This window comes from Polypterus senegalus, chromosome 7 (assembly GCF_016835505.1).
Source record: "Polypterus senegalus isolate Bchr_013 chromosome 7, ASM1683550v1, whole genome shotgun sequence".
Taxonomy (NCBI): Eukaryota; Metazoa; Chordata; class Cladistia; order Polypteriformes; family Polypteridae; genus Polypterus; species Polypterus senegalus.
Window position 1 is genome coordinate 90,197,102 of NC_053160.1, and position 24,699 is coordinate 90,221,800.

At 37.4% G+C, this 24,699-nt stretch overlaps 1 protein-coding gene across 3 annotated transcripts in view; it reads left to right on the top strand.

Annotated features, from left to right (window-relative positions):
• The window catches only part of prdm6 (PR domain containing 6), a 121,102-nt gene that overhangs the window by 83,033 nt on the left and 13,370 nt on the right, over positions 1 to 24,699 (top strand). For 2 of the 3 annotated variants that reach the window (XM_039759008.1, XM_039759010.1), the window contains exons 6-7: positions 1,225 to 1,558; positions 12,156 to 12,239. In XM_039759008.1, coding sequence (XP_039614942.1) covers positions 1,225 to 1,558; positions 12,156 to 12,239 — 418 coding nt within the window. The remainder of the gene's footprint in view (positions 1 to 1,224; positions 1,559 to 12,155; positions 12,240 to 24,699) is intronic. The other variant, XM_039759009.1, reaches the window with a different exon arrangement.

The window sequence follows — 24,699 nt, forward strand, 5'->3', positions numbered from 1 at the left end:
ATTTTAAAGTAAAATCAATAGTGTTTGATGAGGTTTTTTTTTCTATTGTTTGGTTATATTTTCTGTAGGACAGTCATTTATTTCTCCATTAAAATCTATAATTCCATTCTGCTCATTCATTTCATTTCTTTTCCTATATCATTCGCCTTTGTTTTTCCCGTGAAACTTAAATTTTAAAATATACCATACGTTTGAATGACATCACACAATAAATTTTAATGGACTGCCTAAATACCAGCTTTGTAATAAAAACCTTAATATTCCCAATTTACTCTCTGAGGTTTTTCCACAGTGTACTATTTTTTTGAAAATGCTTTGAAGCTAAATTAAATACATTTCTTTCCCGAGTAAATATCTGCATGAGTGTAAATTTAATGAATGTGCTTGTGTGAGGTTTGAGCCAATCAGTGTCAGGGAAACCAATGAAGATTGTGTTCTCCAATATTTAAAGAATATTCTCCCCAGATGGAATTCATAAGAGTTAAATAAGAATTTAAGAAATGCACCATGCTCAGATGTTCTACGTTCATTTAAAAATCTAGGGTTAGTATTAAACATGAAATTACCTCTTAATTTGCTGACTGATTGGTAAAATACTTGATTTAAGTCACTGTATATACTTCACAGTCAAGTGATCTTCTTAAACCGCTTCATTATACAGACTGACCACTAGCTAGACTGACTCCACATCTATGGAGCACTGTGCTAATGGTGTGAGCATCTGCATATCTCTTCAGTTAAATAAGGAAGGCATTCAATTTTCTAGTAATAAAAAAGCACCACGTAATATCCCACATGTATAGGGTTACCATTTGTTGGATCTCTGTATATTTTTGTACCCAGCATGTGGCTTTGGTATGAGTGTGAAATGTGGTGTGTCTTCACATAAACCATTATGGCTTTTGCTTTGGGATATGTTTTTATTCAGAATTTAATAGAAAATAGAACTGAGCAATCTTCAAATGTTTTTGATAACATTCATTGCAAAGAAAATGTTTGTATTTCTCTTTTCTTCAACAGCTGGTTTAACTTTAGATTATTTTTATTGTAAATTACTGTGGAACATGTCACATACACGACCTATAAGAAATTAAAGTTAATGTTTGACTTTGTGCAATATAGCATCTCATACTTCAAGGAATCGGGTCAAAGAGAAATGTTTTGAATTTTTTAATGTTTCTCTTTTTTTTTCTCTCTGTGCCTTTGTCTTTCTTTCCCTCAAAGTGAACGTCCCTGCCTCCGTGATGGAAGCCATGTCCAGGCATGACACGTTACAGCCCTTTAACAAGACAAGCAAGGCTCCTTCTGCAGCACTACTGCGTTCAATGGTTTTCCCTCATGCTCCATGCACAAGAAATTTCTCGTTACTGGACAAGCCAGAAACTGGGCTCGGTCAAATGAACGTTAAGAACCAGCGAGTCCTCGCAAGCCCTACTTCGACGAGTCAGTTGAACACTGAATTTAGTGACTGGCACCTCTGGAAATGTGGCCAGTGTTTTAAGACATTCACTCAGCGCATTCTGCTCCAAATGCACGTGTGCACACAGAACCCGGACAGGTAATACAAGGATAAATCACATTTCAGTATTTTACAGTTTCCCATCCTTCACTCGTGAAGGCTTTTAAATGCATTCTGGAGTTAGAACTTTACCTGTTAGTTTTCTAGCAAAATTAAAATTGATGTTCTTATTTATTAAAAGCCAACATTGTATTTTATTGATAGTACGTGAAAAATATATATTACTTAGCAACAAATGAAACAGAGAAGAAAATATAAGCATATTGTTTTTAAATTCTAGTCTTGTGCATATGAATTATGTAATTCCTGTATTATGCAAAACACTAAATATTTAAAGACATCAATTGAGGCAGAGCATAATGTTGTAGATAGGAAGTCTAGAGAATAAGTCAAGGCTTTTAAAATTTATTTTGCAGAACTAGACAAGTAATCAGTTTTAAAGGTCATGCTCTTTTTTTCCTTGAGTGAAGAAGGACATCCCATGGAGATTTTGGGAAAACCAAATTCTGTAGTGTCGGGTAGAACAATCAGTAGAAGAAAGAGATATTGCATTTTTGATCTGAACCAGTTTTGTAATGTTGGTGGGAGATACATCTATAAATTGAACGTGTAGAGAGCAGAATACGTTCTTAAATGGAAAAAAATGGAGTCCCACAAAAATGACAACTAGATTAAAAGCGAAGGCTCTTTTAAAATGAAATAAAAGTCACACCACTTCTTTTTATTTATATGCGAGGTGGGATGTGTGAATGTACAAACTTTTTTGACTCCACAGATTTGCCACGTTTAAACCCTACGTTAAAACCACTCCACCAAACCATTCAGTTCTTTCTGATGTTAATTTCTGTTTCCAGCATAGAGAAGATTCCCTTGCTGTAAAGAAAAAAAATAATCATATTATTGATTTTAATGAAGAATAAGGGTGAAAGTTGGTGAATTTGAATTGTGGGTAAAATGAGTGGGAACACCCTTTATTTCAAAACAAAATGTGGTGCATTAGTGGATGAATCATCAGCTGAACCATGGGAGTGATCTGGGTGCATAGCATTGGAAGATGACATTATGTAATGCCTTCTTTATAAAACAATCCTTCCTGTTTTGGAAAATGAAAATGGAAAGGGTGGAAAAGGAAGATTTGTATCATTTTAATACCAAGCACTGAAAATATCTGTGCAAATGATACAATAGCCCCACAACACAGTAAACTGAAGTCATGAAATCAAAATCTATACACTGTGGCCTGCAGGGGGCGCACCAGCCTCCCAAACCCAACACAGACAGACACCAAGCATTTATTTTCTACGTGGAGCACTTTTTTTTTGTTCCCCACAGCAGCACAGTACTATAAGCATCAATTAAAGCGCAAGCCACAGAACTTTTCTTTCTTTCTTTCTTTCTTTCTTTCTTTCTTTCTTTCTTTCTTTCTTTCTTTCTTTCTTTCTCAATCGTCTTACCCTCCACTCCTCCTCTGGCAAACTTTGTCTTCTCCCTCCCGACTCTGGGTCCCAGAGCAGTGGCAGCTGGCTTCTCCTATTCTGTTCCAGGGAATCACACCCGGGTGTGGTGAAAGCCCAATGTAGCAGGGCTCTGCAACCTCCACAGCTTCCTCTGGTGGCTTCCACAGCACCCAACAGGGCCGCAGCGAACTCCAACTCCCAGTGTGCCCTGTGGGAATCTGTAGTGCCATAGCAACCAGAGGGGGACTGCCATCTAGTGTCCCAGGGCAGGTAATGTCAAGACCACACTCTCTCCCTGTCCATTATAAACTTGTCCCAGCTGGATAAGTGTCCTGGCTGTACAACACACAAGATGGCAAGTCGAAGGAGCGATATAATGAATCAGATACACAAACCAGTAAATTGGAGCAATTTAGGTAACATGCTATTCATACTACACAGTGCACAATGAAATGAGATATTAACTTACACACACAACAAAGTAAGGGAGAGAATAAGATAACAAGTGACACAAGTAAATACATAATAAAAGATTAAAGACTCAAAGCTGTGCTTCTCTGTGCACACTGGTTCATGCACTAGAGGATGATGAGCAAGCAAAATAATTCATCATGCATATAAGATAGCAGTTAAAATGAAGGAGATAAATCATATCTACTTAAGGGAATGAGATAAAAGTTGTATCTAAAAGATAGTAAGTTGAGGGAACAAGATAGTCAGCCATGTCCTGAAAACAGTAATCTAAGCTACTAAGATAAAAACATATCCAGCATGCAGGATGTCAAGTAAAAACTGATAACTGAAGGCACTCATTCTTTTGAGTGGTATAAGTCAAATGAGCAAATTCATATTAGACAAGTCATATAGACAAGATATGAAGCTGAAGGAATGACATGCAGCAAGACGGGATATGCAAAACACATTAAACCCCAGGAAAAATGACATCTCTTTAGTTATACTTAAATTTCATACTTAGATCGGAAATTGGGGGGGGTTGATGTCATTTACAAAGTCTATACAGTTTTGCAGAAAAGTAAAAACTTTTTAAAGAACGTAATAGCTGGAAGTCAAGTGTAAGCCAATACGAGAATGTGTGAGTGGTTTATTGAAGTACACAATTAAAGCAGGGAAGATATTTTAGCGTCTGGTTAGCGTCTCTAGTATTACGCTTGATTCAAAGATATGCAGTCAGGAGGACAATTTTCAGTGCCTTCTTTGAAGTTAACTGATAAAAACTCCAGTACAATATTAACCAGGCTAAGAAGTAAGTGGTTTACCGAAACACTTGGACGGTGTTTGGTCATTTTACATCTAAGTGTGAAGACTATAGTTTGTTTACAATTTAAAATTCAAACTAAACAGAAACCTATAAATGTCACTTCTGGACAAGATGTCCAGCTTTTTAATATTGGCTGTGACAAGACATTATTAAATTCATTTTTTTCAAGATACTTACTGTCAAAGATTTCCATTGTCAACCAATTGATCAGCATTGAAACCACCAGATAAGAATAATCCCCAATCAGTGTACTATGTTTTTATTTCCATTTGGGTGGTCATGTGATACTGGAAAGAATGTTGTTATTCGGTTTTGCTAATTCCATGTACAGAGCTTATTCAAAGGAAAATGTTTTTTGATCTTAAAGGTAACTTTTTACACAGAGTAGAGGTGCTTAATAAGAAGAAATCCATCCATCCATTTTCCAACCCGCTGAATCCGAACACAGGGTCCCGCTGGAGCCAATCCCAGCCAACACAGGGCACAAGGCAGGAACCAATCCTGGGCAGGGTGCCAACACACTGCAGGACACACACAAACACCAAGCACACACACAAACACACACTAGGGCCAATTTAGAATCGCCAAACCACCTAACCGGCATGTCTTTGGACAGTGGGAGGAAACCGGAGCGCCCGGAGGAAACCCACGCAGACACGGGGAGAACATGCAAACTCCACGCAGGGAAGACCCAGGAAGCGAACCCAGGTCCCCTAACTGCGAGGCAGCAGCGCTACCACTGCGCCACCGTGCCGCCCGATAAGAAGAAATGTTTACTTAAATTAAGATTAGAATTTTCAGCTCATTTTTATTTCTATGATTAAAATTTCAGAGAATATCCAGGAATAACATATAATATACATAAAAGCTGCAATTCACTTTAAAACCATTAAAGAGATCAAATCTGCTCAGTTCTAACTGTTGTAGGCATCATGCATGTTAATAGTTTCCAACCAGTTCTTCAAGATTTGTATTCTTCACCATACTTGACTTGGGGTACTTGGAGGCCTCATCTGGTGGTTCAACACTGAATGAATTGCATTTTATTATAAGATGTACATTATTTTAGAAACAGTATTAATTAAATGACAAGGCAAATGAAGAGAGAGAAAACCGAGAAATTACTTGCAAAAGTTTAGGAAATTACATGCACCATAACTACTGTGATTTAATGATAAGCCCGTAGAGATATCTTAATATCTAGGAGCATATTCAGACCAGAGTTATAAGTGTTCAAAAAGGCTAATCAGCAATTATTTGCAGTCCTGAAATTTGAGGATTGGAGTGTCCATCTCTGATCCTGGAGGTCCACAGTGGCTACAGTTTTTATTTCTCCCTCTTTCTTCACCAGAGAACAATTCCTGCTATTAATTTGCTTCTTTTCCATTTACTTTAGTTGACTTTTTTTTAAGACCAAGTCCTCTAAATTACTTTTTTTTTTTTTAAATGGCAGGTCAGGTCAGGCTGGTACAGCGCGTTACCGCACCCACCACATGACGAAACAGCTCAGAATCCTGGTTGGCAACCCTCCCAGGCAGACACACAGTCCAGTCCCACCGTCTGGAAATGACCCTATATCTGCCACAGCCAGATGTTACGTAGGAATCCCCTTGACCTGGTCCAGCCACTTGGGTCCTCAATAATGAGGATCCTGAATAATCATCCTCTGGGAATCGTGCCACATGGCTGTATTGCCGTAACTGATGCTCCCTCACAATGCAGGTAATGTGCCTCATTCAGGACTCCATGACCAAACCGCTCATTAGACCCAAAATCAAACCAGCGGTACCCAAGGACACAGTACGGAAGGATTCTAGTGTTCATCTCAGGTCACTGGATAGCGTCCATGTCTCTCAACCATATAGCCATTTCAATGGCAGTCAAGCAAAAATGAGATGTGAAGTGAGTCAATGGATGACCACCTAAGTTGGGGCCACAAACTTCAACTAGTTTCACTCTAACCAGTTTCTTAATTAGCAGCCGATTCTTGTTGTTAATTAAACCTTTTATTTAATTCCATGGCATACTGGTGCTCTCCTTTAACCATAGCAGACCTTTCTTCTAAGAGGACCATCCAATTTTTTTGTGGACCTGAGCAGATCAACATTATCAAGAACTTCACTTTTCTTTATATTCGGATATTGTATGATGGACACAGAATGCAGGTTATGTGTTGACTTGTTTTGTATCCCATTATTCTTTGGCTGCTAATTAAAGAAAAAGGAAATAACAATGAGGCCTGAGTCTTAAATAGCAAATTAATTAAAGTTAAAGCTAAACAAGTTTATTAACATCAAAAAATGGTCACTAACTAACAAAACAGAATAAAAAACAGGCAGCTACTATAGCCCTACAGAGTCGGAGTTGACCACCCCTGATAGGGGCAGTCCAGAATTTAAAAAAGCCTTGTTGATTATATTTTGGTTTTTAATATATACATTTTATATGGAAATTTGAATGTTTAAAAGCAAAATTAAATTGACAGACACTGTTAGCACTCGTGGTTAAAATTATTAGTAGACAAAAGACACAGCTGGGGATTTGTTTAAAATGGCCATTAGGGGAAAGCTTAGGTCTCCGTAAAAGATGGCACTAATGTGTGTTCTTAGTGATTCTATCACAGTCGGCCAGCACTTGACCACATTACAATCCAGGTGTAAGTACACTTGTGATCGGATTACTCAGACCACATATGTGGGTGAACAGAACTGTATAGCAACTGCATTTAACACATATGTCAATATAAAATGCATTTTCCATCCACTTTAAATAGAAAATTTGAATGTTGTGTATGGAAAGTGATATATGATCTCAGTCCTGATATGATGTGGATACTGAAGATGCATTTGAATGCCGTGTCTAAAAGAAATCTGGGTAATAATGTCTGGATACAATCCAGATACAAAACACACGGCAATGCCAAGTATAAAGGGACCCACAGAGAGTTCTCATAGTTTGGAGAGGATTTTTCCTGAGATGATGATTTTGGAATGCCCAAACCTAGGAAAATTGTATTCACTATAAAAGGATCTTTAGTAATGCAAGACTTAAGTTAATATTTTAAATCTGTGAAAATATTTCCAGACATAAATATTCTTATCCATCCACACATTTTTTGGATGAGATGCAAGTTCATTCCATTTCAGGGCACAATTTTACCCACGCTTACCTATTAATTTAACACTCACTTTTTTGGGTGTGGGAGGAAATTAACTTACTGTCCCTGCGGAAAACACACTTTGGCATATTCTTAAATCAGTGTCCATGGCAAACATAAGACCCATGTCTCTAGAGCAACTCTAACCATGCCACCCCAGCGATAGTTATTGTTTAAATGATGTGTAGTTTTTCTTGCATTGAGGATTAAGTTGTAAATGTAGCTAATCTGGCAAGCAGTGTAATTTAGGGTGAACTCACACTGGCAGTTCGTTCTGTGGCCAAGCACGTTTGTCCGCATGTAACCCAGCTAAGTCTAGTTCATTTGATTAGTGTGATCGCTCCATTCCAGGCCAGCCATACCATGCCCCTGGTCCGCTTGGAAGAGGTGTGGTCTGAACACGGAAAAGTCTGAGCGCTAGACGTGCCCAAGCTTGGAAAACAAACATGACGTCATATAGTGAAATTCTCATTTCATTCAATATCTTTTGAGTTAAAAACAGGTTTTTATTTTCACCTTACACATGAGCGTGAATTGTAGTTGGCAGAAAAAGCTGCAAATTCCTCCCTTTACTTCATTTGTCACCGTAAAAATCTTCTCGTACAAGCACCATGATTTACAGCAAAATGCTGCACTGCACACTCAGTTAATCTGTAAGAAGGTAGAATGTTATCCTGTCCTACGCAACTCCAAAACAACCACAAAATTAGTAAAATCATTTTGACATGCATGCTGTCAGTCCGTGTTCGGATCTTGTTTTGGCTTTAGTTGCACGGTCATGATGAAAGCATGCGCGGGCCAAGAATATTAAGTGCAGGCCAGCGGAGGAGTAGGGATGGTGGACAATCACGCTTGTGCACGGTACGAAACAGACGTGATTAGTGTGAGTGCACCTTTAGAAGCTAAGGTGCTAGAGTGTAAACTAGAGTCTAACCTTCGTTGGGGATTTTACAGCTTATGTGTACTATTGAAGTGTTCTTTTTTGTCATTGTTGGATTCCTAATTTGTGTGGGATTATGCTAGATAAGAACACAAACATTAACTTTATACAATATGTGACTTACTTCAGAGTGGCATCTAATTTGTTTCTGTCTCAATGGGCAAACTGTGACCAAAATTTGTTGTTTAGTGGGGGTAATTTGAATAACCATTTATACACCTATAAATTGAATCCACTTATTTCAACTCAAGGAAAAAATTAAATCCAGATGACGATGCCATATAATAAACCAATAAGGTCCTAATTGTCAAATTTTACACTTTTTTTTCATTTATGTCTTTCCCCTTGACCAAACTAACATAATACAATTTTAAATGTAGATGAGCAAGTCATATTTTGTACTGTTGTGTATAATTTTATTTAAAGGCCATGATGACAAAAGTGACATTACTTTTTTGGTCATATTATTGTACAAGCTCATAAAAGATTAGCACTGTTTCTCTATGACTGTTCAGACAGTAATTTTATAAATCTTTCACTGGTAGTAAAAAGCGGTTTTCTCTAAAGATGCTAGTGAGTTGCTCTAGGAGATTAGTTTTGCTTTAGCATTTTAAAAGGATGTGCGACATAATTGTTTAACCTTGCTGCATATTTTATATAGGCAACCTCTCTGATTGAATGTATTGGCAGGGTTTATAGCCAGTTTGGCTCCCACCATTAAATGTTCAATATGTGTTACTGTCAGTAGAGTTATTTCTTGGTCAATGGTGGTGGGTGGCATAACAGAACAGCAGTTGGTGATAAATGGGAGTAAAGGTGTTAAGCATTTATTACCCTGCTACAGTGTAACTGTAAAACATAGAACAGTACTCTCTGTGTGCTGGTGCTCTGTGGGATATTTACTACTTCAAATAAGCGTGACTTATGATTAGAAAAGGTCTCAAGCTGCTAATTTATATACAACAATTAGATTGTGAAATATTCTGCATGAGGAAGCAGCAGTTCAAGAGGTTGAGAAAGTGTTTAAGATAAGAAAATGTATTGAAATGAGCGGTTTGGAAGTAATCTCACTCACCCTGATAGGAGATTGGGACCTGGCTACAAGAACGACTAACAGACCAACTGACATGAGGCTGAAGGGCAACAGCAGGCCGTATAGACGTGATGGAAGGGTCGAACACTGGGAAGGAAACTTTGTGAGCGTTTCTGGTATAGCTAGCATGGTAATAAACTTAAACGAGGGAGAGTGTCATCCTGTAATTTGGAGTTTTTAATATAAAGGCCAAAACAATTTTCATTTTCCAGCCATATTTATAATTTTCTGTACTTAAAATGTAAACTGTAATCATTTTAAAGCTTTAACTTCTATGATTACCCATAATGATGTTTAAACATTTATTATATAAAACTGTTAAGTAAATTGAAATACTAAGCGTTTAGTGCATGTAGTGTGGAGCACTTATAAATGAATAGCGTTTATCCTTTCAAGTGTATGTCTTGATTATATAGAAAAGGCAAGCCTTTTGTCCAAATTAGAAGCATAGAGCTCAAGAGCTGCCTGTTTATGCAGCACAAGAATAAATATCGGCACGGCAGGAATGAAGAAGAAAATTGGAAGTTGCTCTCTCTCGCGCTCTCTCTCTATTGCTTTCTTAAACGATCTATTTCATCAAAGATGTTAGGCTGCTGTCATACTCATTTCAGAGTTCAAATACAGTGTGCGGCACCTCTGAACTTAATTAAGTACTGAGAGGTAATGAATTGGAATTTTTTGCTTAGCACTATTTTTCTTCAGAGCATACAAACCTATAAATTTAGCAAAGCTGTCAAAAGGAAATATCTACCCTAACTGTGAAGTGGAGGAAAACAGATGCCACTTATTCAATAAACTAATATCCATACTGAAGAAAAATGTTGCCTGGATACCTCAGAGTCGAAGTCAGTTTGAGTGTTTGTCAATATGAAACTTTATGGTCCTGAAGTGAGAATAAAATTTAGCTGAACAAGGAAATCAGCTGGTCTGCATATTTGGAAGTGACGGCTGCACGCTGAGTTGCTGCCAATCCTATATCTTCAACTTCCCAAATATAATTTTATTGCAAATGTATGCAGTTGTACTTTAATAGGTGTATAGATTATAAAGATACATTGTAATTCTTTGAAGAAGGGCCTCCACCCTCGGAACACAATTTTATTTGTTTTGCTTTTATTTACACAAAGCTAGATATTAAAGCTATACGTATGTATTTTATATTTCTACTGTACATTGCATGATCATTATATCATGTTTTTCACAATATACAATCACAAAAGGTTAAAAAATAATTAGTACCCAATTTATTTTGTGGCCTACATCCACGTATTACCAATACTGCGTTCAATACATCCATTTTATGAACCGCTGTATTCCAACGTGGAGTCACAGGCAGCTGGGTCAATCCCAGCAGGACTGGATTTAAGGAACAAAGTCAACCCCAGATGGCAGCACTAGTGTAGTACTGGATATTAGTGATCTTTTAAAAATTTTAATTAGTTATGAGGAGACATTGGCTTTTAATTGTTATCATTATTAAAAGTTTTATAAATAAAAAATCAATCTAGCAAAGTTTTATTGTCATATATTTAAAGTATAGTATACAAGTATATTTGAGTGCCTACCATGCAGAATGCAAGCATTGACTTATTGACAATAACATTGACAATACGTGGTACAATTAACAGTACTGTTATGCAACAATACAGAGCAATAAATACCACAGAGGGCAAAATATTGGGCGGTAGCTAACAACATACAGTGCAGCCTGGAGTGCTGAAAAATGAAGTAGTATAGGGCATGAAAAAAAGTGACCAGTGTTGTTAAGTGAGGAGTTATAATCACGGTCGCATCTTAGGAATTAACAGTGAGGTGACAGTTCTGGGATTCAGTAATAATACTAATAAGAAGAAGAAAGTGCAGAGTAGAAAAACTAATGTCACACAGATAACTGACAGTTCCCAGACCGGAGAGTACAGTAAGTGACATTGTAAGATAATGTAGTGCAAAATATGGTCAACTAATTAAACGATTATGTAACACTCTTTATTTAGTTTGCAGAAAACTAATAAAGTGCATTAGAAATTCACGAGTCATAAATCTATCAAGCTTCATTTTGCTTAGAGCTCATATTACACATGAGTTTTTTGCTTTATGTTTGTGTCAAATTAACAACATGAAATTTCATTCTCAGAACACAAATTCTTGTTAAACGTATCCTTTAATGTGAACAATATTATAAATGTATTTGAGTTCTTAGATCTTGAAGAACAAAATCATAGGATGATGTATACTTGTCTTTGTCTACAACATACTATAGCTTTGAATTTTTCTTTGGTCACCATTTTGTGTTATGAAAGCATTCCAGAATTTAACATTACTCTAGCACAAGTTCTTGTACCATTTGTTACCATTATTTGATTAGGAGATAAAGTAATAAATGTATATTTATGACTGAGTCTTAGTGTTGTACATATGTGATGGGGTGAAGTGGATTAATCTTAATGAGCGAGGATAATTATCAGAACTGCAGTGTACAATGAAGGGACTGCAGGGTCTTGTAGACTTTGAATAGTTTTGACTTGTAACATTCCTGTAGAAATCAAATCTTCCAGGTTAGTGACTGGTCAATGTCCAGCCCCAGCCTTTTCTTTTGGGGATCTACTGTACAACACCATTAGTTTTCATTTTACCCAATATGTTGCTAAATATATGTTAGAGTTATGGGTCAGAAGGTGCGTGTTCAGGCTTTGTTTCTTTTTGTTCTTAGGGAGAACAAGCCTGGAATCACCTGTCTGAGGAGTTCAAATTGGGAACAAATGGTGGTGTATACCCCAGAGGGCAATCTGATTCAGTAATAAAATATTTAAATACTACGCTTGCTGCCTAGACTGCATATGGGCCTTTCTGCAATAGTAAAGTAAAAAAAAATCTATCTATCTATCTATCTATCTATCTATCTATCTATCTATCTATCTATCTATCTATCTATCTATCTATCTATCTATCTATCTAAAATAATGCATAATTCTGTAAATATAAATAAAATAGAACTAGTACAGAGACTGATACATTAAAATAAATTTAATGATTTATTGCATACCCCAAAATCAAAAATAATGTAGTTTAAATGATACATTTTCAAAGTAATACAAGACTTCATTAGATTACAGAATGACCCATATGATTTGTGTTTTTGAGTGTTCATTTTTTATTAATGTATATTTTATATTTTGCTTTGGTCATTTTAAACATCTAATGGACACCTTCAGAGATGTGTAATGTGTAGGAGACAGTAATCAGAATTAACTTGTCTAAATTGTTGTGGTAAGCCAATGATGTGCAATGCGATTACAAATATTAGTAAGAAATGTAATGCATGGATAAACTGCTTCTGGTATTATTATGTAATACTGTATAACTAGTTTCTGTAGTTTAAAAATCATTTAAAATATCTGATATATGCTAAGCAGAATGTTTTCTTAATATGTTAGCATGCAAACTAACTTTAGTTGTCTGCTAATGTAATAATAAACAGTGTCCTCTATTATTGAACAGTTCCAGAATGTGCTCTAAATGTCCTGTTATATCAGAGGTCCCCAACTCTGGTCCTGGAGGGCCGCAGTGGCTACATGTTTTCATTCTAACCCTTTTCTTAATTAGTGACCTGTTTTTGCTGCTAATTAACTTCTTTTGAATTAATTTTAATTGACTTGCTCTAGAAGACTCAGACCCCTTAACTGTTTCTTTTTCCTAAATTAGCAGCCAAACAATAATGAGATACAAAATGAGCCAAAACATGACCAGCAAACTGTGACCATCATACAATATCTGAAAATAAAGAAAAATGAAGGTCTCGAGAATGTTGATCTGCTCAGGTCCCCAAAACATTTTTACAACGCTTTTAGAAAAGAGAAAACCAATGATTTCAGAAATGTATGCTACTTCACAATGACAGCAGCAACAAAAGAACGGGTTTAATTAACAACAAGAATCAGTGCCTTAATTAAGCAACTCATCGGAGTGAAATTGGTGGAAGTTTGAGGCTCTGACTAAGTTGGTCTTCTAGTTGGTTCACTCACTTCATGTTTCATTTCTGTTTGGGTGCCATTTAAGGAAAGAAATTAAGCAATTCAGAGGAACGATAAAGAAATTTAGGGGAACAAATCTTAAAAAACAAGTGAATTTAAATGAAAGGAAAAGGAGTTAAATAGCAGCAAAAACTGGTTATTAATTAAGAAAAAGGCTAGAATGAAAACCTGCAACCACTGCAGCCCTCCAGGAGCAGAGCTGGAGACCACTGTATTATATGATTAAGTGAACATGCAACATTGCATCAAAGTTAACAAAATACCACAGTAAGTAAATAAAGATAACACAAAAAGGAGTAGAATTTCTCTCGTAAATCAGTACGGTAAATGGCAATGCTGCTTTTTTTTATGTCATGTTTGTATTTCCATTATGAGATGCATTTGCTGGCCAAGGGTACACAGTAACAATACAGGAAAGCAGTGAACTATGAAAATAGATAGCCAGGTACGAGAACAATAGAACATCAAACATTTCCATCCATCCATGCATTATCCAACCCTCTATATCCTAACTACAGGGTCACAGGGGTCTGCTGGAGCCAATCCCATCCAACACAGGGCACAAGCCAGGAAACAAACCCCGGGCAGGGCACCAGCCCACCACAGGGCACACACACACACACACCAAGCACACACTAGGGACAATTTAGAATCGCCAATGCACCTAACCTGCGTGTCTTTGGACTATGGGAGGCTCGAGGAAAACATGCAAACTACCCGCAGCGAGGACCTGGGAAGCAAACCCGGGTCTCCTAACAGTGAGGCAGCAGCGCTACCCACTACGCCACCGTGCTGCCCCATTAAACATTTCATTAGTAAATTTCTTTTTTTCATGCCATGTATTATTTTGGTACAATTTAAATATGATCTACAGGGTTTTTGTGTGGCTTTGCTTGGGAAATTACTAAATAATCAACAACCTCTATTGTCTATTAACTTCAGAAATGCACACAAAAGACAAATAAATGTTTAGAAAAGATAACACAGTATCAAGATCACAAGCTCTGTCCCTATTTTGTTTGGCAGATCAATTTTCAAATGAAAGCTGCAAAGTTTCGGTCATTTTTTCTGGAAGCCTCCCAAACTTGCATGCAAAAATCAAAATTAGAAAAACAATTTATTCACCTTCCACAAAACTGCAACAACATGACTACACAACTTTCTATTGACAGCAGTGCTGGAGCAATCCTCCATTTTAATGGACAAGCATTCATGCAGTGCGTTGCTGATATTATTTTCTTTGGTTGTGCTGAACCTCAGCCTTTAGAAACACCAAATCTGTGCCATTTACTTGATAGAAAAGAGATTTTTTAAAAATTGTATTTAATTTTTAAAAACCAGAACATTATAATGCAATGCTACTCAATCACACAAATAATAATGTAACAGATACGACTGTTTGAACACAAAGGAGAAAAACAACAAAGCAAAACAAAATTCAACTCCCCACAAAAGAGAAAGAGAGAAAGATAAGAACACAAGCTAGGAAAACAAAGATACAAACAAAAAAAAAACACAAGTACTGTTTTTTTTTTTAAATATGATAAAACAATTAATAACATAAGAGTGTCAGTCATAGGCTCAGCATGTTTATGCTAAGATAATATTAATGAATTCTTGCAATGTTTTATCAAAGCTTTGGACATGTCTTCCGAGAAAGATTTTGATTTTTTTCTAATTTGGGATAATATACAATGCCGCTTACCCTCTGAATTATTAAAGGTGGGTTGGGATTCTTCCCATTGAACAAGTCTGCATGCTAGTAGGGTGGTGTAGGACATTACAATCGATTTCTCCCTATACACGTTAATGCCATCCTGGAGCACACCCAATATCACCATTAATAACTTAGGAGTGATTGTAACACCAAGGCTGTCTCGGAAGTATGTAAAGATTTTTGTCCAAAACGTTGTTAATTTAGTGTATTCCCAGAACACGTGGCCTAGTGAAAGCCCAGTCCGTCACAGGGCTCATTTATGCACATACAGGACTATCACTCATGCAGGGAGAATTTATAATGCACAGTTAGCTTATTTTTTTGGATGTGTACCTGGGAAAAAAAACCCATATAGACATTGGTAGAAAGCGGAAACTCCAAACAGACAGAAATCAGAAACAGAATTTGAACCCAATGCTATGAGAAAGCAGAACTACCATCTGTGCTACTGGGAGATGTTTCAGTGCTCTGAATAATTGTAATTAGAAAACGCATAAACACTATTAAAACTGGAAAAAATTTGGTGACCAGTCATTGTTTTTACAGTACAGTCACCACAACGGGATGATTTAGAACTTCAAAAATAAAGCCATGAGGAAGATATAGACAGAGTATTTAGAATATGTAAGGAAAGAAGCAGCTCCAAATTAATGAGGGAATGTGGGGAGCATAAGGCATGGATTTCAGAGAGCAGTAGAGAGCGTGAGAGAGAAAGACATAATATCAGCAACATTCAGACAGACATAGAAAATATGAGAAGGAACAGACACTGCATTATGCTGTACAAACCAATCAAAATGGTAGACTGATCTGAAGTAGGATGAAGGGATAAAAATAATAGAGTGGATATCATTAATCTTACTTTAAAATATACACTGTGGTGAGGAAAGACATGGGGAAGGCCAAAAAATGTTGGGGTGCCAGCCGGGTCGCCCCTTTAAATATGTTCTTATAAACACAAAACAAAACAGGAGCATGATGACCTAAGATAACTGAAATAAATAAGCAAGGCTGCCTCCAAGCAAGTACTATTGCTCAGTAGAGCAAGTCTGGTGTGGCCGAGCTCGTCCCTGCGGTATGCTCAAGTCCAATTGAGACACCCACTTCTAGAGACTGTCTGCTTTTATAGGACTTCAACCAGAAGGAACAAAGCTGGTTGCCTTCTTAGGGAGTATTCTCAACAACAGCGTCCCGGAGTGGAAGTACATACTTTCGACAAGTCTGGAAGGTGATCCCCTGACACGTGCGTGACAACAATTATTATTTTACCAGTAATGATAATGTGCAGCAGTGAATACACTTGACTTGAGCATTCATAGTTTTCTTACTCTTTCTCTGTACGTTAAGCATTTGTTTTCTCAGAGGTTGATGCGCTTGCTGCTTCCTGAGCAGCTCTTCTTTTCTCTACCGAGGCGACCTGCTTCTTCTCTTCTTTCGTTGGCATCTTTTCGCATTAAAACTGATTAAGTCAGTGTTTGTGTTGCAATTCCTTAGTACATTTTCTGTAATTTTTCACTTAAGCTGGCACTTAAGTCTTCAATCTGCCACAAGAATAATTTAAGATATAAAGAGGTAGGGAAAGTGATGGCGAAGATGGTAGGGATGAGAACGGTGCCTGTATGCATGCGCTGCACAGCCACTGCCAAGAGTTGATTCTACAATAAAATAAAATAAAAAATAAAAAGAGGAATAACCTTGGAGGTCAATCATCACACTGAAAGCGGATAGTAGACGTCACGTAGAATATGTGTATCAAATTTCGGGTCAATAGGTTAAACGGTTAGCACGCTGCAGGTGATTTAAAATCTTGGGCAGACAAACGAACAGTCACGGTAGCAGCCATCCATTATCCAACCCGCTATATCCTAACTACAGGTTCACGGGGGTCTGCTGGAGACAATCCCAGTCAACACAGGGTGCAAGGCAGGAAACAAAACCCCAGGCAGGGTGCCAGCCCACCGCAGGGTGCGCGCACACACACACACACACACACCCACACACCAAGCACACACTAGGGACAATTTAGAATTGCCAATGCACCTAACCTGCATGTCTTTGGACTTGATTATTTATTTCAGTTATCTTAGGTCATCATGCTCCTGTTTTCTTAAACATATTAAAAGGGGTGACCCGGCTGGCACCCCAACATTTTTTGGCCTTCCCCATGTCTTTCCACGGTAGCGTATTATATATAAAGATAGTGTCTCTTATACAAACAGTAGCTCAAAATGATACACAAATAGATCAAGAGATGTAAGAGATAGAAATTAATAAATAAAAATATACACTCGAAGTTTTAAAGTTAAATGGATATGACAACTGTGGTGGGCTGGCGCCCTGCCTGGGGTTTATTTCATGCCTTGTGCCCTGTGTTGTCTGGGATTGGCTCCAGCAGACTCCCGTGGCCCTGTAGTTAGGATATAGCGGGTTGGATAATGGATGGATGGATGGATGAATATGACAAGTAAGTAACCACCATCAGTGTTGTAATGTAACAACCCTTCATTATCATTTTCATCATCTTTACACTGAAACTGAGTGATTAGGGAAATAGAAAAAGTACATCTTGCATTATGACTCGGAAACCCGGTAACAAATTTAAACCTACATACTGTTGAAGACACTTTTGAAGAGTAATCATATCCACACAGACATGTAATGTAATAATATCGTAGATGCAGAATCTACCTCAATATTTTCTCACTATAAGAAAGATGGAAACTGTAATCATTTTCTATATTCCCTGCACCCAACAATTTACTTTATCTGCTTAAACCAGTACAGATCTATAGGTAGTCGAACTGGCCATGACAGAAATTGGCTCTGAACAGGATGTGTCTCCATTGCATGGTGTCGTAACTCACACACCCCACTAATTCATAAAAGCCTTCACTCATCTGTGGAATGTAGGAGGAAAACTCCCAGGCCAGAAGATCTCACACAGACACTGGTAGAATATGTCAACTGCATATAGTGACTGAGCTAGGAATTGAAGCTGGACTTTGCTATCGCCTCATTTCACCCAAGCCTTTGTATATTCCTTAGCCTGAAAAAAAGTTTGGTAATCTTTGCTAGTCAAACAATTTAATTGCTGGTAGAAAGGAGTCAAAGAGGAACTGTATAAAAGATGTCGTCTAGGTATGGATGTATGAAATTAACCAATGTGTCCACCATATAATCAAACTGTATTTTATAGGCTGCTGTGTGTTTAAGATAAATGGCATTGTGCTCTGCTTAATGCCAAATAGCGAGAAGATTTTAGGATATGCAAAATTCTTCCAGTCATAGCCAACAGAAACTGATGGAAGATCTAAGAATAATTATAATCTCTAAAATGAGTAACATGTATATTTTTAATTAATAGTCAATTAGAGAATGTTATGTCAAGATACTTGACATGGATGGTAAAAATGTTTTTCCAAATAAAAAAATTCAAATATTTGATTTTATCAGCAAAGTCGTTCGGGGCTAAAAGGGGTGCTTCAAGTTTGTATCCCACAGTGTCTTAGAAACAAGAACATAACAGGAATTGTGAAGCTAGTTTTGTGGGAATGCACAAACTCTACAAGGCATTTTCTACTACTCCTATAGACTCCTAAAAGTCACCGTTGAACAGGTTTGCTCTTATTGAATAAGTGATCTTTGTTAGTTATTTAGTCACATTCTCCTATCTACTGTATATAGGGAGGGAAACACATCATTGTGCAAGTTTATATTCTTGTTTCAAACTTTTATTTAAATAAATGATAACTTCAGTGTAATGCCATTGTATGCTTGATAGGCTATTTGCGGACCCAACAATACATACATTTGGGGTTCTACAAGACTAAGTAGCTTATTTGAGTGTAAATAGACTGGCAGTTCACTTTGTAGTAATTATAGTGATACTGTAACCTTTTAGAATATTCTGTTTGAGATAATGGACTTGCAAAGAGATGACACGCCGCCCAGGGTCGGTTCCTGCTCCTTTGTCTGATGCTGCAAGAATGTTTTCTAGCCTTCAGTAACCCTGAAATGGGTTAAGCTGGTTTGAGAAAGTTATGCCATTTAAAAAAGAATAATTATTGTAATATGAGATTGCTAAAGAAAAGGGTGACTTGTTGTTCCATTGAATCATGAATTTGCTTTGAAAGTGACTAGTAAAATACATAGCTGCTGTATACCCACAACTGCTGCCTTTGGGCACACTTCATTCAAACCCTATGCCTCTTGTTTAATGCTGTACAGCCATTACTGATGCTGTATTTCTAAGCACGCGGCAGCAGTGAGGTAAAGAAGAATAATTGTCACTTGACGGCAGTTTAATATGTCATTAGAAAAATGGTTTTCAACACCTGTGGACTAGTTATAAACCATAGAGCTCATCACTATCATGGCTTTATTGTTAAGCAGAATCATCAGCAGGCTAAAGTTGACTAGGTTTTATTTAGTATCTTATTAGGACAAAATCTACAGTATGTATAAAGTAGCCAGTAAATTAATAACGGATAAGTGGTAATGGCCTTGTTTATTATTACTGGAGTATTGATTTTCCTTTTCTGTAATGTAGGGCTGGGCGCATTTATGTTAATTTCACCCCGCATAGATGGCTTCGTCATTAGTTATTTGTATCAGATTAAAACAATGTAATTTTCTCTAAAGGCTTCAGTGGGAGTGCAGGACCTGTCTTGAAGCTTGTATCCACTTACAATTTAATGTTTTCCATTTAACAGTGCTTTTAATCTCAGCTGTCCTAAGAGAACATTGTCTACAAGAGACTGTGTACAGAAAAGGCTACTTGGCCTTAATTACCTTTTATTTATTTATTTTGTTTAATTTAAGAGAAGTCTACCCCTTTTAGGGCCTGTGATGACATGCCAAATTGTTATTATGTCATTTGCTTAAGGTTAAGCTAACCATTTCTCCAAAAACTAACCCATTTAACATCAATACTCATCATATAGTTATTATCAGCATGCATATTTCTTCTTCTTTGCCTGTTATTTTCTTTTTGATGGTAGAGTTGTTCACCTACAGTGCCGCAGAAGTTTTCACATTTTATTATTGTAGAGAATTGAATCAAAGTGGATTTAATTTGGCTTTTTTGACACTGAACATCAGAAAAAGACTTTTTAATGTCAAAGTGAAAACAGATCTCTGCACAGTGGTCTAAATTAAGTACAAATATAAAATGCAAAACAATTGATCGTATAAGTATTCACCCCCTTCAACTCAGTATTTAGTAATTGTACCCCCATGACAGCCTTGATGAGTCTATCAGTCAACCACAATTGTGCTTGTGCCAAAGAAATCTGCTGTTTTCTACCTGAATGACTATCAGCTCATTGCGTTAACCTCCTTGGTGAGAAACTGGCCATGGTCCACAACATCCCTGCTACCCTGGATCCACTACAGGATGCTGCCATCTCCCTTGCCCTGCACACTGCTCTGGAGCATCTGGAAAGGAGAGTCGCCTACATATGTCAGGATGCTGTTCATTGACTGTAGCTCTGCCTTCAATACCATTGTGCACACCAGCCTGTTTATAAAGCTCAGAGACCTTGGTCTGAGCAGCTCCTTCTGTGGCTAAGTGTTTGACGTCCTGACAAATTTACTCCAGTCAGTGAGGACTGGTAAAAATTACTCCTCCACGATGCTCACCAACATCAGTGTTCCAGAGGGCTTCTGCCTCAGCCTACTGCTTAGCAGTCCATTCACTTATAACCATGTAGCAAAGCATGAAGGTAAGAGCATGATTAGCTTTGTGGATGACACCATTGTGATTGGCCTCATCAGTGAAACTTATTAGGTTACCTACAGGAAGGAGGTAAAAGACCTAACTGTATTTTGCCATAACAACAACATCTCCCTGAATGTTGAGAAAGCAAAGGAGGTCATTACTGACTTTAGAGAGGACAAAGGAAGTCACGCTTCACTCAACAATAATGCTCCCCTCCCTCATCCAGACAGTTGGCAACTTCAGGTTGCTGGGTGTCCAGATCACCCACTGCCTTTCGTGTTCAGTCAGCACCACCTGTATACTCAAAAAGGCTGAACAAAAGCAGTTTTTCTAGACAGCAGGATCTAAAATACTAGTGAAATTGTATCACTACTTGATTGAAAGTTTCCTGACCGGATGCATGATGATGTGGTTTGGTAACCTGACCCCTGGCCGGATTGCAAACTCATCCAAAGGACTGTCTGTACAGCTTCTAAAATCATTGGGCCTGGCCTTCCTTGGCTTCATACCATCCACTCAACCAGATATCAGAGAAAAGCTGAATGCATCATCTATGATGACAGCCATCCCCTGTTTTAACTTCTGTCTTGTGAGAAGCGGTACTACAGCCTCACCACTCACTCCACCTACTTCAGGAACAGCTTCTTCCTCCAGGCCTCAAGGTCACTGAACTCCCAGTAACTTGATCTTATCTGCCCTGCACTTTTGTACTGTACTCATCTGCTGGTTTATGAGTATTTTTTTAAGTGTTAGCTTCTTTCTTTCTTTCTTTCTTTCTTATGCTGTTTATGCATTACTAATATATTTATCTTCTGATACTTTCATCTATTTACTATTTATACATCACCGCAACGGTGGCACAAGAATTTCACTATGTTCTTCCAGTGTATGAGACAGTAAAGCTATCTAATCTAATGTAATCTAATCTAATATGGACAAAGTGGATTGGAATAGTCCATATATGATTGTTTTAGGGCTGCATCCAGACAGGGTTTAAGGCACATTCACAAATGCTGTTTTACAATATGATTGCGATTTTCTTCTCTTTTAATTTATTTTTTAATTGATTTTAATTATAAACAAATAACATTCCATACAATTAACTCAAAGTTAACAAACCAAAATTCAACCCCAACAGAAGCACAGAAGCAAAGGAGAGACCACAACAACAGCAAATCTTTTAAAGCGGCAAGGAAGGAAAAGTATCCTATTCCCTGATATAGAAGCTTATTCTAAAATGTTATTGATTTGATCCTGCCATATTTAAAAAAGGTTTTGAACAGATCCTCTAGGTGGGAATTTGATTTTTTTTCCAATTTCAAATAGTATAGAACATCAGTTACCCACTGACTTAAAAGAGCTGGTTTAGGATTCTTCCATTTAAGCGAGATAAGACAACGTGGTAGTAGTAGTGAAGTAAAGGCAATTACAGTGTGTTTGTCCTTCTCCACTTTAAGCTCATCTAGGGGTACCCCAAACACAGCTGTTAATGGATTAGGAGTGATTGTGATTTATAAAGGTAAATTGCATAGAAAGGTGTGTATGTCGGGTTTTATAAATCAGATTTTTTTTTTTTTTGGTATGCATGTTCCTATGTTTTGGCATAAGCATACTTTCATGCTTGATTCCATGCAGAGGTTTATAAATAAGGCCCCTGGACATTACCATTGTTGTATTTAATTCATTACAGTGTAACTTTGGCTTTATGCTTGGGATTGCTGTCTTGCTGGAAAACAAACATTCTCTGGAGGTGCAGATTTCATACAGAATGCGTTAGATTTTCCTGTATTTTGCTGCATTAATTTTTTATTCCAGGGCCTGCTATAGAGAAGCATCCTCGCAGCATGATGCTAGCACCACCATAGTTTACGGTGGGGATGGTGTATTTTTAATAATGTGCAGTGTTTGGCTTATGTCAAACATGCCATTAAGTCTAGTTTTGCTCACATCCGAGCAAAGAACCTTCTTCTAGCTGACTTCAGAGTGTCCCTCTAACCAAGATGTCATGTGCATTTTTTAACAGTACCTCTCTTTACTACTCTCCCATAAAACAGTGACTAGTGAAGCAACTGGACAACAGTTGTTGTCTGGGCAGTCTATTCAGTGTTACCACTGTAAGTTATGAATTCTTCAGACTCATGTGGTGACCTCCTTCTCTAAGCCTTCTTCTTGCACCATTGCCCAGTTTTTGTCGATGTCCTGCTCTAGGCAGACTTCCATCTGAACTAGACTCTTTTAATGGCTGATTTAACTGCACTGCAAGGGATATTCAGCAACTTGGATATTTTCTTGAAGCTGCTTGGAGTGTTTATTTTCACTGTGTAGGTTAAGCCATGATACTTACTCACCACAAGTTGGACCTTCTAGATTGAAGCCCCAGACAGGTGATCACCATTTAACTAATATTGTGACTTGTAAAGTCAATTGGCTACACCGGTGATCATTTAGGTGTGTCAAATTAAAGGGGGTGAATACCGTATATACTCGCGTTTAAGTTCTCCCGTGGATAAGTCGGGGCTTGATTTTACCATATCATTTCCAGTATTTTATAAATTTGATCATACAAGTCGAATGTGGAAAACTCACGCTATTGATCCAAGAGATTATGATATGCTAATGCCCACCTGAGAGAGTAACCACGGAGCACACTGCCTTTCTTTTCTATATATTGTGCCTATGTGACAACACGGTAATACCCGAACTATTCAGAAGCGAAGTTTGCACTGTTTTGGGTATTTTGTCTCGTACGAGCATCCCTTATCTACGAAGGAAGAAAAAATATGAAGCTGGTTTTAAATTAAAAGTTGTTGAAGTGGTGAAAGAAATTGGTAACTGCACTGGTTCAACAAAATTCGATGTGTCTGAGAAACTGATGCGAGAAATATTAAGTGTTGTACTTTTGAACAGGTGTATAAGTCGGGGTCTGATTTTATGATCGATTTTTCGGGCTTCAAGACCCAACTTATACATGAGCATATACAGTACTTAAGTGAATGAATATTTAGTGTTTTATAGTTATAATTCATTTAGGCCAATATGCAGAGATCTTTTTTCATTATAACATTTTTCTGCTGATCGGTGTCCAATAAGCTAAATTAAATCTATTGTGATTCTATTTTGTACAACAAAAAATGTGAAAACTTCCAAAGGGTGAATACTTTTTTAAGCACTGTAAATTATATCATTCATTGTATCGATCTTATTTTAAACGTAATAACTTAATTGGAGCTGTAAAAATACATGCATTTTCATAACGTATGGGCTGCTAGAGTGTGTTTGGCAAATCAACACAAAAATCTACAGGTGACATTTGCAAAGCCAGGCATGCTGCTTTTTTTGTTTGTTTTCACTCCCCAGTAACCACAGCAGGATTTTCTATTCAAATAAGAATTTTATTGTCCTGCAGTGGTGCCAGGAGCAGTCACTGGGGCAGTGTTCTTTATTCTAAGAAGATGGAAGGCAACCCATTTAATATAGTGTGCAAAAATGTCTTGGTGTGGAGGATAAACATGAAGGAAGTGTCAGTCTGCACATGCTAAGATCCGCTTTTTAGGATGTTCAAAATCCAGTTGCAGAAGGAGACACCAAGTACCAGTTCTAGGAGATTGGTGGTCATATTTGATGATACAACTGTGTTAAACATTGAGCTAAGGTCTGCCAACAGTACCGTGGCATAGAAATTTTTGTTATGTAGGTGTGCCAGGTTAGTGTGAAGTTCTAATATGGCATCCTCTGTGGACCGATTGTGATGATATGCAAACTAGAGGTGATGCAGCCTATCTGGAAA